The 15,501-nt window shown below is 54.2% G+C and overlaps 1 protein-coding gene across 2 annotated transcripts; it reads right to left on the bottom strand.

Annotated features, from left to right (window-relative positions):
• Positions 1 to 6,207: 6,207 nt before the first annotated feature.
• Positions 6,208 to 10,417, bottom strand: LOC120311953 (GTPase IMAP family member 2-like). 2 transcript variants are annotated; one of them, XM_039352076.1, is made up of 4 exons: positions 10,268 to 10,417; positions 8,797 to 8,853; positions 8,277 to 8,304; positions 6,208 to 7,270 (listed from the first exon to the last, which is right to left on the bottom strand). In XM_039352076.1, the coding sequence occupies exons 3-4, from the start codon at positions 8,296 to 8,298 to the stop codon at positions 6,510 to 6,512; spliced, it is 783 nt and encodes a 260-aa protein (XP_039208010.1). In that variant the 5' UTR covers positions 8,299 to 8,304; positions 8,797 to 8,853; positions 10,268 to 10,417; the 3' UTR covers positions 6,208 to 6,509. The 2 variants fall into 2 exon arrangements, with proteins under 2 accessions (XP_039208010.1, XP_039208011.1); XM_039352077.1 differs by having other exon boundaries at positions 8,797 to 8,848; positions 10,268 to 10,357.
• Positions 10,418 to 15,501: the final 5,084 nt, after the last annotated feature.

Here is a 15,501-nt window from a genome sequence, read left to right as displayed (position 1 = left end):
GGCCAACGTGGACTCAACGAGGGATTCCGGGTGAGAATCTTACCGTTTTAATTTCCATCCGAGATCTTATTAATAAATCTTTTCGGTTCTTACAACAGAGGGCGTGTCTTCATTTTTTTTTGAGGGGGAGGGGGCCGTCGGGGAAACTGGTGAGGTTGGTGTGCTCATTGTAATTGCCTCCGTCCCATGATGCACTGCAAAGGCAGAGAGGCAAGGGGAGACTGGCCCTGACTTCCTGGAGGAAGGGGGAGAGGAAATGAGTAGAACATACCAACCCCCTGCTCCAGGAGGAGACCCTTACAGAATCAGAGCAGAGCAGAGTTGGAAGGGACCTCGGAGGTCATCCAATCCAACCCCCTGCTCCAGCAGGAGACTCTCACAGAATTACAGAAGGACAGAGTTGGAAGGGACCTCGGAGATCATCTAGTCCAATCCCCTGCTCCAGCAGGAGACCTTTACAGAATCAGAGCAGAGCAGAGTTGGAAGGGACCTCGGAGGTCATCCAGTCCAACCCCCTGCTCCAGCAGGAGACTCTCACAGAACTACAGAAGGACAGCGTTGGAAAGGACCTCGGAGATCATCCAGTCCAACCCCCTGCTCCAGCAGGAGACCCTTACAGAATCAGAGAAGGGCAGAGTTGGAAGGGACCTCGGAGGTCATCTAGTCCAACCTTTTTTCGGGTGCGGGGGGGGGGGGAAGAGAGGCTCCGGCTGTTTCTCCCCCTATCATTCTAATGTGGGGAGGGGCTCTGCGTGGCGCCCCCCCCCCCGCAGAAACCCAGCCTCGCTTCTTCTGCTCCTTGCAAGCCAGTTTGCAGAGCGCTCTGACCGCCCCCCCCCCAGCAGCCAGACTGGAAAGGCAACTGTTCCATATTGAAGGGGGAGGAAGCCCCCCCGATTGGTACAGGGGGGAGAAGAGGGGGGGAGGTCCGGACCCTCCAGGATCTTTCCTTCCTTCCTCCGCATCTTCTTTCTTTCTTTCTTTCTTTCTTTCTTTCTTTCTTTCTTTCTTTCTTTCTTTCTTTCTTTCTCCCTCCCTTGTTTCTTTCTTTTCTTTCTTTCTTTTTCTCTTTCTTTTGTCTCTCTGTCTGCCTTTCTTTCTTTCTCCTTTCTTTCTTTCTTTCTTTCTTTCTTTCTCCCTCCCTTTCTTTCTTTCTTTCCTTCCTTCCTTTCTTTCTTTTTTTTCTTTCTTTTTCTCTTTCTTTCATCTCTCTCTGCCTTTCTTTCTCCTTTCTTTCTTTCTTTCTTTCTTTCTCTTTCTTTCTTTCTCTCTCTCTCTTTCCCCCTCCCTCTTTTCCTTCCTTCCTTTCTCTCTTTCTTCCTTTCGTCTGTCTTCTTTCTTTCTTTCTTTCTTTCTTTCTTTCTTTCTTTCTTTCTTTCTTTCTTTCTTTCTCTCTCTCTCTTTCTCTCTTTCTCCCTCCCTCCCTCTTTTCCTTCCTTTCTTTCTTTCTCTCCTTCCCTCCCTCCCTCCCTCCTTTCTTTCTTTCTTTCTTTCTTTCTTTCTTTCTTTCTTTCTATCTTTCTCTTTTCTTTCTTTTTCTTTCTCTCTCTCCCTTCCTCCCTCTTTTTCTTCCTTTCTTTCTTTCTCTCTCCTTCCCTCCCTCCCTTTCTTTTTCTTTCTTTCTTTATTTATTTATTTCTCCTTCCTTTCTTTCTCTCTCTCTCCTTCCCTGCCTCCCTCCCTCCCTCCTTTCTTTCTCTTTCTTTCTTTTTCTTTCTTTCTTTCTTTCTTTCTTTCTTTCTTTCTTTCTCTTTCTTTCTCTTTCTTTCTTCCTCTTTCCCCCCTTTTTTTCTTTCTTTCTTTCTTTCTTTCTTTCTTTTCTCCTCCCTTTCCTCCCTTCCTTCCTTCCTTCTCTTCTTTATTTCTCCCTCCCTCCCTCCCTCCCTCCCTCCTTTCTTTCTTTCTTTCTTTTCTCCTCTCTTTCCTCCCTCCCTCCCTTCCTTCCTTCCTTCCTTCTCCTCTTCTTTATTTCTCTCTCCCTCCCTCCCTCCCTCCCTTCTTTCTTTCTTGCTTTCTTTCTTTGTTTTCTCCTCTCTTTCCTCCCTCCCTCCCTTCCTTCCTTCTCTTCTTCTTTATTTCTCTCTCCCTCCCTCACTCACTCCCTCCATTCCTCTGACTGCCCCCCTCAGCCCAAGAGCCTCTGGGCATTGCAGAAAAAAAAAATCCATTCTGATCAGAAAAGAAACCGGTTGAAACTGTGAAAACCAGTCTTGGAAAAGAAGCATTGAAAGACTTCCAACACCCAACCGATTCCTTTGGCCTCTGGTCAAGCTGGCCGGGGAAACGGTGTGTGTGTGTGTGTGTGTGTGTGTGTGTGTGTGTGTGTGTGTGTGTGTGTGTGTGTCCGTGGCCCTGAAAAGCACCCATCATTCCCAGACCTTGCGAGAACAAAGGCCGGAATTTGCCCTCTCCTCCGAAATTACGCTGTCCCGGGAGCCTCCTCCAGCTGGCTTTGTTTGCAGAGGCCTGGAATGGACCCAGCCAAAGAAACTTCTGTTTTCCGTGGAAGGAAAAATCGGGCTTTTTTCTTTGGAAAGTCCCGGCTGGGGGGGGGGGGAATTTCCCGGCTGGCCTTTCTTGGCTGACCTCAAATCCCCCCCCCCCGTTTTTTTTGTTCTTTGTGGCCTTTGCGATCCTTGCCCAGCCTCCACCGTCCGTCCCTCGGATATCTTTCCCATCTGGGATCCATCCTGCAAGGCTCAGCAGCCCCCCCAGCCCCCCCCCAATTCCTTCCCCAGCCCGGCAGGGCTCTTCCCAGGAGCCCCAAGGCCCCCATAGCCCCCACCCCAGAGATAAGGGGGGGGTCTCTGCCTCCCCCTCTCCGTGCATCAGCCTGTCCGTTCTTCTCTCCCAGAAATCAAACCTTTCCTCTCCCTGATCACGATTCCCAGTGATTTGGAAGGAATAGAGGAGAATGGCAGACTGGGGTGGGACCTCGGAGGTCATCTAGTCCAGCCCCCTGCCCGAGCAGGCGACCCTTCCGGAATCGTAGAATGACAGAGTTATAGAGGGGAGCTGGAAGGTCATCTAGTCCAACCCCTTGCTCGAGCAGGAGACCCTTTCAGAATCATAGAATGACAGAGTTATAGAAGGGGCCTCGGAGGTCATCTAGTCTAGCCCCCCTGCTCGAGCAGGCGACGCCTATAGAATCACAAGGGCTGGAAAGGGGCCTCTGAGGTCATCTAGTCCAACCCCCTGCTCAAGCAGGACACCTTTAGAGAAACATAGAAAGACAGAATTGTAGGGGACCTTGGAGGTCATCTAGTCCAGCCCCCTGCTCAAGCAGGAGACCCTTTCAGAATCATAGAATGACAGAGTCGTAGGGGACCTCGGAGGTCATCTAGTCCAACCCCCTGCTCAAGCAGGCGACCCTTAGAGAATCATAGAATGACAGAGTTATGGAAGGGACCTTGGAGGTCATCTAGTCCAGCCCCCTGCTCAAGCAGCGGATCCTTAGAGAATCATAGAATGATAGTTATAGAAGGGGCCTCGGAGGTCATCTAGTCTAGCCCCCTGCTCGAGCAGGCGACTCTTATAGAATCACAAGGGCTGGAAGGGGCCTCGGAGGTCATCTAGTCCAACCCCCTGCTCAAGCAGGACACCTTTAGAGAAGCATAGAATGACAGAGTTGTAGGGGACCTCGGAGGTCATCTAGTCCAACCCCCTGCTCAAGCAGGAGACCCTTAGAGAATCATAGAATGACAGAGTCTTGGGGAATCTTGAAGGTCATCTAGTCCAACACCTTGCTCTAGCAGGAGACCCTTAGAGAATCATAGAATTACAGAATAATAGAAGGGACTTTGGAGGTCATCTAGTCCAGCCCCCTGCTCGAGCAGGCGACTCTTCCCGCCTCATCGAACAACAGAGGTGGAGGGGACCTTCGTGGTCATCCAGTCTAACCCTCTGCTCAGGTAGGAGATCCTTACAGAATTGGAAAATGAGAGGGAGTGACAGACTAGGGTGGGACCCTAACCTGAATCCTAGCCCCCCCACCCGTGGTGCCCTTGCCTTGCGGTGGGGTGGGGGGAGGGGGGAGGAGGGGGGAGGTGGAAGTGCCCCCCCTTTACGGGGTGATGCAGAGGGTCTCGGAGTGGACCTATATCAGATTTTTCATAGGAAACTTTATTAGTGGATGGTGGGTATTGCAGTGAACATAATATATCACATTTTTGATAGGGAAACTTTATTAGTGGATGGTATTGCAGTGGACATATATCACATTTTAATAGGAAATTTTATTAGTGGATGGTGGGTACGCAGAGAGCGTAATATATTGCAATTTTTGATAGGGAAACTTTATTAGTAGATGGTGGGTATTGCGGTGAACATAATATATCACATTTTTGATAGGGAAACTTTATTAATGGATGGTATTGCAGTGGACATATATCACATTTTAATAGGAAATTTTATGAGTGGATGGTGGGTATTGCAGTGAACATAATATATCACATTTTTTTGATAAACTTTATGAGTGGATGGTGGGTATGCAGTGAACATATCACATTCTCTCATCAAATAAGGGGTTTATACCACTGATAGTATAAAGTCCAGATACGCTGGCTGGAGAATTCTGGGATTTGAAATCCATAAGTCTTAAAGTAGCCACGTTTGGAGACCCTGGTTTAGAGTCCACGCTCTTAATCAAGTTAGTTGCTCTTCTCTGCCCTTTCTCCAAAGCCTCACCCCCTTTTTTCGCCACGCGGTGGGCAAAACTGGATGCAGCCTTCCAGGGGTGGCCCTTACTAAGGCTTTACAAAGCGGTACGAATAACTCTGCCCGGTTTTGATTCCGCCTCTCAGTTTAGACAACCGAGGATGCTGTCAGCTTTTGGGGCGCACGACCGACTCCCCTTCACGGGATCTGTCCGCTCGCACTCTGAGGTCAGAACCCGCCCCGTGTGGGAGGCAGCACCTGGCTCTCTTTTGTGGTTTGAATCGACACATCGACACTCCCCGCAGGCCCGATCCCCCGTGGCCCCCATCCCAGAAGCGAAGTCCCTTTTAGGCTGCCTGCCCCCCTCCTGAATTTTGGGGTGCGCTCCCCGAATCGAAAGATTGCAATCGACATCGACCAATCAGCGTAGGAAGTGCCTTTATTCATCAAAGTGCCGAGGAGAGCATAGCGTTAGGGCAGATCAGGGGTGTGAAACTGCTGGCCCGCGGGCCGGTTGCCTCACGCGTAGGCCGGGCTCACCCCAGCTCAGGCAGTGGGGAAAAAAAGTCGTGGTACATCGCGGCACATCACGCGACGCGGCGACTTTGACGCCCCTGGGGTAGACCTTACCGGGAAATTAGTGTTAAACATGTCTACGGGATGTTGTTCGGCAAACTTTACATTGCATATATATATATCTCTTGTATAATACAGACGTTTAGGAAACGATCGTCAAAAGCGTAAAGATTATTTGCATGTTCGTTTTTCATTTTCTTGTAAATGCAACCGTTTTCATTCGGCTATTTATTTTTTATTTTTTTTCCCCATTTTGCACCGGAGACGTGAGATCATCTCTTCTCTCGTCCCCCCCTCCCCTCCCCCTCCCCCTCCCCGAATTGTGGAGACCCCATTCTAGTCCCCCTCAGTCACAGAAGACCCCGGGTGTGTGTGTGTTGTTTTATTTCAGTGGTGGGACCGTCGTAGAGAAAAAAAAAGAGCTTTTCTCCTCAGAACAGTGGATGGACCCAAATTGGAGACGATGGAGCGCACGTCGGGAAGGCCTAGGGACACACACACACACATACACACACACACACACACACACTTGGTGAAAATCTCCCTGTGGGGTTGCTGAGCATTGACACCAGCAGATCATCCATCGTTCAAACGGTGTCCGGAGGCACGTTGAGATTTTGCACCACAATTTTAGCACGTGGGTGAGCTGGGATTGGCTCCGTTATCTGTGCCACCCCCTGGCCTTTCCCCCCCCCCCCAATGCAGAATCCTGGGATCTATTCTCCAGCTCCCCAATCTGACCAGTCAAGGCAGTGGTTCCCAACCTTTTTAATGCCACGACCCCCAATCAAGGACTACTCCACCGGTCGTAAGTCGAGGACTACTCAACTGGTGCAGCCCCGTTTGCAGAACGGGACTTTTGGCGGGCTCAGCAGGGCAGAGACCGCCTGGACTGTTCCTATTGGCTTTGGAAAGCCAATAGAATGAGACTCTATTCAAGAGAGTCTCTTCTATTGGCTTCGAAAGCCAATAGAATAAAAGGGAGTAGCCCAGCTAAGGAAAAGGGGGGAAAAAATGGCGGACGGCATTGTTGGGCGACCCCCGTGAAATGGTCGTTCGACCCCAAATGGGGTCCCGGCCCACGGGTTGAGAACCACTGAGTCAAGGGGTCCCAAGGCCTGGAGACAGAGAAGGAACCGGGGAGACGCTGGGCTGCGAAAGGAACCGTGGGTCTCCTGGCGTCGCCACCCTCCCCAGGTGTGGCACGTTCACTGCAATCAGGGCCACTCACCCACAACGGGCTCCCTCCCGCTCCCTCCCGACACGTTGCAAAGGACTCACGACAGCTTGACCGCCAGAATGATCACAATCACAATCACCACCACCATGCCACCCAACCCAATCCATACCCGAGTCTTCTTGGAATACCCCTCCGACGCCCGTTCACGGTCCTTTCGGTCCTGTAAGGGTGTCCGAGCATGCTGACCCCCCACAGGCACCTCGCGGATGACGTAGTGTTTCCTCCCATTCGCTGAGACACTCTGCACCATCTCCATCAGCTCCGTGACCTGCCTCTCCCGCTCGGCTCCCGCGGCCTTGTTGTTGAAGCCGCAGAAGCGGTTCCCGCACCGCCGGATCAGGCCCCGCAGGTTCCGGTTGTCGGACTTTTGCACGTACTCCTGCAGGGAGCCTCCGCCCAAGTCCTCCTTGCAGGTGAAGACGACGATGGTGTGCCCGGCGGACTCGGCCCCAAAGATATCCCAGACCCGCTTTGCAGCAGCCGCATCTTCGGCGGTGAAGCGCCCCACCTGGGTCACAAAGATCAGGGCGTGGGGACCAGGCCGGGAGAGTTGGACGCAAGCCTTGATCTCGTTTTGCACCATCTCGCTCGTGATTTCCGAATCACAAATGGCCGGGGTGTCGACCACGGAAATCTGCCTGCCCTGCCATCTTCCTTGACCCCTTTGGCAGCTCAGGGTGGTGCCCTGCGGCGCCAGGATGGACTTGAACACCGGCCGGCCGAGGAGGGTGTTGCCCGTGGCGCTCTTCCCACCTCCGGTTTTTCCCACCAGGATCAGCCGGAATTCGCCGGCGTCCCCTGCAAAGTTGGGAAGACAGTGTTAACACAAAGGAATCGAGACAATGTCACGCGTGCCCGGGGAAGAAACGTGGGGCCGTGATCCAAGATGTCGGGGCGTCACTGAGCAGGCCGGAAACGGGGACAGTTCTGGAAAAGAGTCACCCCTGCCCTGAGGTTTCTTTGTGCGTGTGTGTGAATCTCCCAGAGTTGCTAAAACGGGATTCCCACAACGTACGAAGCCCACTTTAGCAAAACTCCGCCGATAAAACAAGTCAGGAAGTTACCCTCTGGTTTGAAACACAGCCTGGGTCCCAGCAGCCCCCAGCCCCACACCGGAAGTCCGAGTACGGCCACTATATCCAGGCCCCACCAGCAACACTGGGTCCGAGCGAGCGGAGTGACCCGGAAGAGACTCAGGCCTGGTGGCATAGCGCTGCGGGAGGATGCCGGATCCACTGGGCTGGGAGGGGGGGGCAGGATGCAGAGGCAGGCCGGAGCAAGCAGGACTGACCCTCCTGCCTCCCCCCCCCAAAGCTTGCAAGCCAGCTTCCAACTTGGTTTGTTTCCGACAGAGCGAGATTCAACCTGCCGGGAGGGGGATTCTATGTGGAATTCCCGACTGCCAGGGGCGGATCCAAGGGGTTTGCTCAAACCGGTCTCGAGGGCCACCCCCCCCCACCCCTTCCTCCTCTGGCCTGCCAGTTCCTCCCAGCCCATTGGTGAGACTGCCGGCCTTCCTTTCCGCAGCGATCCTGGGGTTTTTCCCAGTAAGCAGACTGTCAGAAGCCAGGACTGTGGAAGGAGGCCCATTGGTGGGTGGGAGGGAGGGAGGGAGCCGTGCTCACGGGTGGGGAGGGGGTCTCCCCAGAAGGGTCAACCGGCCAGCCAGAATCTGGCTGTTCCGCTATCAGGAGAGACCAATCCAGCCGCAGCTCTTCCTCCGAACTGGCATCAGCTCGCTGTCCAAGTGGCTGCCCTGTTGTTCCCCCCAAACGCTCCCTCCGAACACCAGCTCCCGGCTTACCCAGGTTGTTCTCTTCCTCCATCGTTCCCTGGAAGGGTGGAAAGGAAACAGGGGGGGGGGGGGGAGTGTCAGACGTGGCTCTTGACACCCAGAGCCCCCCTCCCCGGCGGGCCCAGCCTGGTCCCCCCACCCCATTCAAGGCTGCTCTGGAGCTGCCCCCCTCCGCTAATCGGGGTGGGGGGGGGGACTGACATGCTCTGAAGGGACCCCGGAAGGGAAGAAAGGAGGGGGCAGGGAGAGATTGACGGGGAGAGGAAAGCAGCAGGAGGAAAAAGGGGGCGCCCCCTTTATTTGTGGGGGGGCATGGCACGCTTGAGCCCCGGAGCCTCGCTCGCCCCCTTATTATGACCAGTTAGGGGACGGGGACGGCCTGCAGCACGATGGGGATGGGTGAGTGGGGGGTGGGCTGGGTGTCTTTTCCAGCCCCCCCAATTCTTCCCTGCATTAAGCAAAGGGTCTCCCCCTTTCCCGAAGCCTCTACAGCCCCCCCCACTTTTCCAGGAGCCCTTCCCACACCTACCGGATGTGTCCTGTGGGCTGGTAGCTGATTCCTGGCTGCTGAAGCTCTTGGCCTGGACTGGGAAGGAGAGAGAAAGAGGGGGGGAGACCCCCTTTATTTTGAGGCGAGGGAGGGGTTGGGGGCACGCCATCCTGTCCGGGGCGGGGAGAGGGGTAGGAAAGGGGGAGGGCTGTCTCTCCCCTCCTGCTTTTCCAAGCATTGAAAAGGGGCCCATTCCTTCTCTTAGTGTCCACACACACACACACACACACACACACACCTGTGGGACCTGTGCGGGGAGCAGGGGGCAGGCTGTGCCCCTCCCTCCGCTTTCAAGAGAGCCCCCCCAAAGCTCCACCCCTTAAACGGGGGAGGGGGCCCTTCCACCTCCCCCCTCCCTCCGCCCCACCGTAAAGGGGGGGGAGACGGGGGTCGCAACTCCCGGCTCTTTGCGCCGACTTGCCCGGCGGGGACCCCCTGATTTGGGGAGGGTTGGGGGACCCTGGGAGATCCGAGGGAGGGGGGCCGGGGGGGAGGCAAAGGGGGAGCCGGAAGGAAGGGGACCCCTCCCCCGAGAATCTCTCTCTCTCTCCCTCTCTCTTTCACACACACACACACACACACACACACACACACACAAACACACACACACACACACACACACACACACACACACACACACACACTTCCGGGTCTCCGAGAAGGGGGAAAGAGCGCGCGCCCCTCTTGCGCGGATCCCCCGGGATTCGGGGAGATCCAGGGAGGGGCTGTCCTAGTCCCGATCCTCGCCCCCTGGCGCCCCCCCCAAGACGGCCCTCCCGCCCCCCTCCCCAACTCCCGCTCAGGGGAGGACCCCTCCCCTTCTCCCCCTTCCCATCTGAGCCCCCCCCTGAGCCCCCCTCCCGGACAGCGCCTCTCCCTGGGCGGACCCCCCCTTTGCCCCCTCCCCATCTAAGACCCCCCTGAGTTTTTCCTCTCCCCCCGCCGGGACAGCGCCTGTCCCTGGGCGGACCCCTCCCCTTCGCCCCCTCCCCACCTGAGAACCCCCCTATGCTCCCTCTCCCTCCTCCCGGGGACCCCCCCTTCTCCCCCTCCCCATTTAAGACGCCCACGGAGCCCCCCTCCCGGGCAGCGCCTCTCCCTGGGCGGACCCCTCCCCTTCGCCCCCTCCCCACCTGAGACCCCCCTATGCTTCCTCTCCCTTCTCCCGGGAACCCCCCCCTTCTCCCCCTCCCCATTTAAGACCCCACGGAGCCCCCCTCCCGGGCAGCGCCTCTCCCTGGGCGGACCCCCCCCCTTCGCCCCCTCCCCACCTGAGACCCCCCTATGCTTCCACTCCCTCCTCCCGGGAACCCCCCCCTTCTCCCCCTCCCCATTTAAGACCCCACGGAGCCCCCCTCCCGGGCAGCGCCTCTCCCTGGGCGGACCCCTCCCCTTCTTCCCCCTCCCCAGCTGAGACCCCCCCCTCGAGCCTCCGCAGCCCCCTCCCCACCTGCGCTGCTGCTGCGGCGGCGGCGAAACCTGCGCGCGGTCCCCGTCTGGCTGTGGATCTCCCTGCGCCTGGCCCGATCAGCAGCTGCTGCGCCCGCGGAGCCGCCCCGCTGCCTTTTCCCCGACCGGAAGGACGGGGACGGGCAGCAGCGGGGAAGCGGGGGGGGGCGGCTGGGCCCGGGCCCTCCCAGTTCCCCCCCCCTAAGCGGAGGGGAAATGAACCGCTCCCTTCCTCCTATTTTCTCCCCCCCACACACACACACACAGAGGGAGGGGGCTCTCGCCGAATGCCAGCTGGAAGGGGCCGTGGAGATCTTCTACTCCAACCCCCTGCTCGGGCAGGCGAGCCTGACCGAATCGTAGAGCTGGAAGGGACCTGGGAGGTCATCTAGCCCAACCCCCTGCTCAGGCAGGAGAGCCTTCCAGAATAATAGAATGACAGAGCTGGAAGGGACCTCGGAGGTCTTCTAGTCCAACCTCCTGCTGGAGCAGGAGAGCCTGACGCAATCGTGGAATGACAGAGCTGGATGGGACTTTGGAGGTCTTCTAGTCCAACCCCCTGCTCAGGCAGGAGAGCCTGACGGCATCATAGGATGACAGAGTTGGAAGGGACCTCGGAGGTCATCTAGTCCAACCCCCTGCTCAGGCAGGAGAGCCTGACGGCATCATAGGATGACAGAGCTGGAAGGGACCTCGGAGGTCATCTAGTCCAACCCCCTGCTCAGGCAGGAGAGCCTGACGGCATCATAGAATGACAGAGTTGGAAGGGACCTCGGAGGTCATCTAGTCCAACCCCCTGCTCAGGCAGGAGAACCTGATGGCATCATAGAATGACAGAGTTGGAAGGGACCTCGGAGGTCATCTAGTCCAACCCCCTGCTCAGGCAGGAGAGCCTGACGGCATCATAGGATGACAGAGTTGGAAGGGACCTCGGAGGTCATCTAGTCCAACCCCCTGCTCAGGCAGGAGAGCCTGACGGCATCATAGGATGACAGAGCTGGAAGGGACCTCGGAGGTCATCTAGTCCAACCCCTTGCTCAAGCAGGATACCCTTCCAGAATAATAGAATGACAGAGCTGGAAGGGACCTCGAAGGTCATCTAGTCCAACCTCCTGCTGGAGCAGGAGAACCTGACGGCATGATAGAATGTCGAGTTGGAAGGGACCTCAGAGGTCATCTAGTCCTGCTCAGGCAGGAGAGCCTGACGGAATCATAGGATGACAGAGCGGGAAGGGAACTCTGAGGTCATCTAGTCCAACCCCCTGCTCAAGCAGGATACCCTTCCAGAATAATAGAATGACAGAGCTGGAAGGGACCTCGGAGGTCATCTAGTCCAACCCCCTGCTCAGGCAGGAGAGCCTGACGGCATCATAGAATGACAGAGTTGGAAGGGACCTCGGAGGTCATCTAGTCCAACCCCCTGCTCAGGCAGGAGAACCTGATGGCATCATAGAATGACAGAGTTGGAAGGGACCTCGGAGGTCATCTAGTCCAACCCCCTGCTCAGGCAGGAGAGCCTGATGGCATCATAGAATGACAGAGTTGGAAGGGACCTCAGAGGTCATCTAGTCCAACCCCTTGCTCAAGCAGGATACCCTTCCAGAATAATAGAATGACAGAGCTGGAAGGGACCTCGAAGGTCATCTAGTCCAACCTCCTGCTGGAGCAGGAGAACCTGACGGCATGATAGAATGTCGAGTTGGAAGGGACCTCAGAGGTCATCTAGTCCTGCTCAGGCAGGAGAGCCTGACGGAATCATAGGATGACAGAGCGGGAAGGGAACTCTGAGGTCATCTAGTCCAACCCCCTGCTCAAGCAGGATACCCTTCCAGAATAATAGAATGACAGAGCTGGAAGGGACCTCGGAGGTCATCTAGTCCAACCTCCTGCTAGAGCAGGAGAGCCTGACGGAATCATAGGATGACAGAGCTGGAAGGGACCTCTGAGGTCATCTAGTCCAAACCCCTGCTCAGGCAGGAGAGCCTGACGGAATCATAGAGCTGGAAGGGATCTCGGAGGTCATCTAGTCCAACCCCCTGCTCAGGCAGGAGAGCCTGACGGCATCATAGAATGACAGAGTTGGAAGGGACCTCGGAGGTCATCTAGTCCAACCCCCTGCTCAGGCAGGAGAACCTGATGGCATCATAGAATGACAGAGTTGGAAGGGACCTCGGAGGTCATCTAGTCCAACCCCCTGCTCAGGCAGGAGAGCCTGATGGCATCATAGAATGACAGAGTTGGAAGGGACCTCAGAGGTCATCTAGTCCAACCCCTTGCTCAAGCAGGATACCCTTCCAGAATAATAGAATGACAGAGCTGGAAGGGACCTCGAAGGTCATCTAGTCCAACCTCCTGCTGGAGCAGGAGAACCTGACGGCATGATAGAATGTCGAGTTGGAAGGGACCTCAGAGGTCATCTAGTCCTGCTCAGGCAGGAGAGCCTGACGGAATCATAGGATGACAGAGCGGGAAGGGAACTCTGAGGTCATCTAGTCCAACCCCCTGCTCAAGCAGGATACCCTTCCAGAATAATAGAATGACAGAGCTGGAAGGGACCTCGGAGGTCATCTAGTCCAACCTCCTGCTAGAGCAGGAGAGCCTGACGGAATCATAGGATGACAGAGCTGGAAGGGAACTCTGAGGTCATCTAGTCCAAACCCCTGCTCAGGCAGGAGAGCCTGACGGAATCATAGAGCTGGAAGGGACCTCGGAGGTCATCTAGTCCAGCCCCCTGCTCAGGCAGGAGACCCTATACCAGTTCACACCAATGGTTTTCCCATCTCTCCTTTACAACGTCTGTTGACATCCTCAGAGTAAGGGCTGAAGATAATTGTATTGATTTTTAAAAATGTTTATACCTGGGAGTCAAGTATAGATAGATAGATAGATAGATAGATAGATAGATAGATAGATAGATAGATAGATAGATAGATAATCTTCGCTGAGTCTTTTTTCTTTTCGATCACGTGATTTCCACGCAGCGCCGGCGCCGAGAGACTTTCACTTTCGTCCGCTATCCAGATGCGGCTTCTTTCCCGGGATGGGGAGGGGCAGAGAGGCGGGGAAGGGTCGCAGAGAGGAGGGGAGAGACTGGGGAGAGGTGGGGGGGCTCTGGGAAGATCAAGTCGAGCCTTTCAAGAAAAGAGCCGTTTGTCCGGAGTCCCCTAGGATCTCCTGCTTGAGCAAGGGGTTGGGCTAGATGACCTCGGAGGCCCCTTCCCACTCGGTGACTCCACTCTTCTCTTAGGGGTCTCCTGCTTCAGCAGACTAGATGACCTCCGAGGTCCCTTCCAACTCCCTGATTCTGTGATTGTAGGAGGGTCTGCCGCTGGAGCAGGGGGTTGGACTAGATGACCTCGGAGGTCCCTTCCAACTCGGTGATTCCACTCTTCTCTTAGGGGTCTCCTGCTTCAGCAGGCGCTTAGACTAGATGACCCTCCGAGGTCCCTTCCAACTCCCTGATTCTGTGATTGTAGGAGGGTCTGCCGCTGGAGCAGGGGGTTGGACTAGATGACCTCAGAGGTCCCTTCCAACTCCCTGATTCTGTGATTGTAGGAGGGTTTGCCGCTGGAGCAGGGGGTTGGACTAGATGACCTCGGAGGTCCCTTCCAACTCCCTGATGCTGTGATTGTAGGAGGGTCTGCCGCTGGAGCAGGGGGTTGGACTAGATGACCCCCGAGGTCCCTTCCAACTCTGTGATTCTGGAAGGCTCTCCTGATTGAGCAGGGGGTTGGACCGGATGATCTCCGAGGACCCCTCCCACTCTGTCAATCTCTGCAAGGGGAGATCCCAACAGCGGAGGAAAGCGAAAGTCTCTCGGCGGCGGCGGCGCTGCTTGGAAATCACGTGATTGAAAGGAAAACAGGCCCAGAACGAGCCCCTCCCCTGCCCCCCCCCCCAGCCATCCCCAGGAAACGGGCTATTTTCTTTTCCGCGTTGATTCAACGCCCAAGGGCCGCTTCGGGCTGGGTCGGCCCCCCCCCCCGTGCAAAAGCCAGGCTCGCTTCCTCTGCCCTCGGAACAGAGCAGGAAGGGGTCTTGGAGGTCATCTAGCCCAACCCCCTGCTCCAGTAGGAGACCCTGACAGCGTCCCAGAGTTGGAAGGGAGCTTGGAGGTCATCTGGTCCAGCCCCTTGCTCCAACAGGAGACCCAATGCCATTTCAGACATGTATGATGGAGAGAGAGAGAGAGAGAGATGTAGATAGATAGATAGATAGATAGATAGATAGATAGATAGATAGATAGATAGATAGATAGATAGATAGATATAGCAATAAATAGAGATATAATCTAGATAGATAGATAGATAGATAGATAGATAGATAGATAGATAGATAGATAGATAGATAGATAGATAGATAGATAGATAGATAGATGGAGAGAGATGGAGAGAGAGGGAGAGAGAGAGAGAGATGTAGAGGAATGTAGATAAATAGACAGAGAGATAGAGAGATATAGAGAGATAGATAGATAGATAGATAGATAGATAGATAGATAGATAGATATAGCGATAGAGAGATAGATATAGATATAGAGATGTAGATAGATAGATAGATAGATAGATAGATAGATAGATAGATAGATAGATAGATAGATAGATAGATAGAGATGGATAGATAGATATAGCGATAGATATAATGTAGATAGATAGATAGATAGATAGATAGATAGATAGATAGATAGATAGAGATGGATAGATAGATATAGCGATAGATATAATGTAGATAGATAGATAGATAGATAGATAGATAGATAGATAGAGATGGATAGATAGAGATAGAGAGATAGATATAGATATAGAGATGTAGATAGATAGATAGATAGATAGATAGAGAGAGAGAGAGAGAGAGAATATATGTAGATAGATAGATTACAGAGACAGATATAGATATAGATATAAGATAATAGATAGATATATAGATATATAGATACATAAATATATAGATACATACAGTAGATACATACACACACACACACACATAATTGTTTTATAATCACAAGTGCTTAATATTTTATCAGCAACATATTGTCAGGGTTCCAACACCCAACTTGCTAATACATATTAAGCTCCTTTACCTTGTTTTTTTCTAGCTAGCGATAAATGCTCTAAAATCAACTGAGTCTTCTTTCTCTTTCATTTTCAGTCGGCTTATCCATTTCTGCACAATTTTTAACATTTTTTTTAATGCTATCTCTTCCTCCGTCCATAAAAATCTTCCTTTTTCCGACGTTGA

This window comes from Crotalus tigris, unplaced genomic scaffold (genome assembly GCF_016545835.1).
Source record: "Crotalus tigris isolate CLP2741 ecotype Arizona unplaced genomic scaffold, ASM1654583v1 scf7180000018403.257466, whole genome shotgun sequence".
Classification (NCBI taxonomy): Eukaryota; Metazoa; Chordata; class Lepidosauria; order Squamata; family Viperidae; genus Crotalus; species Crotalus tigris.
This window is presented reverse-complemented; position numbering and strand designations above follow the sequence as displayed.

Bases quoted from the DNA above. Each gene is read 5' to 3' on its own strand.
- LOC120311953 (XM_039352076.1), bottom strand. From the start codon at position 8,298: ATGGAGGAAGAGAACAACCTGG. The intron at 7,271-8,276 runs GTAAGCCGGGAG...CCAACTTTGCAG, and splicing joins GGAGGAAGAGAACAACCTGG to GGGACGCCGGCGAATTCCGG.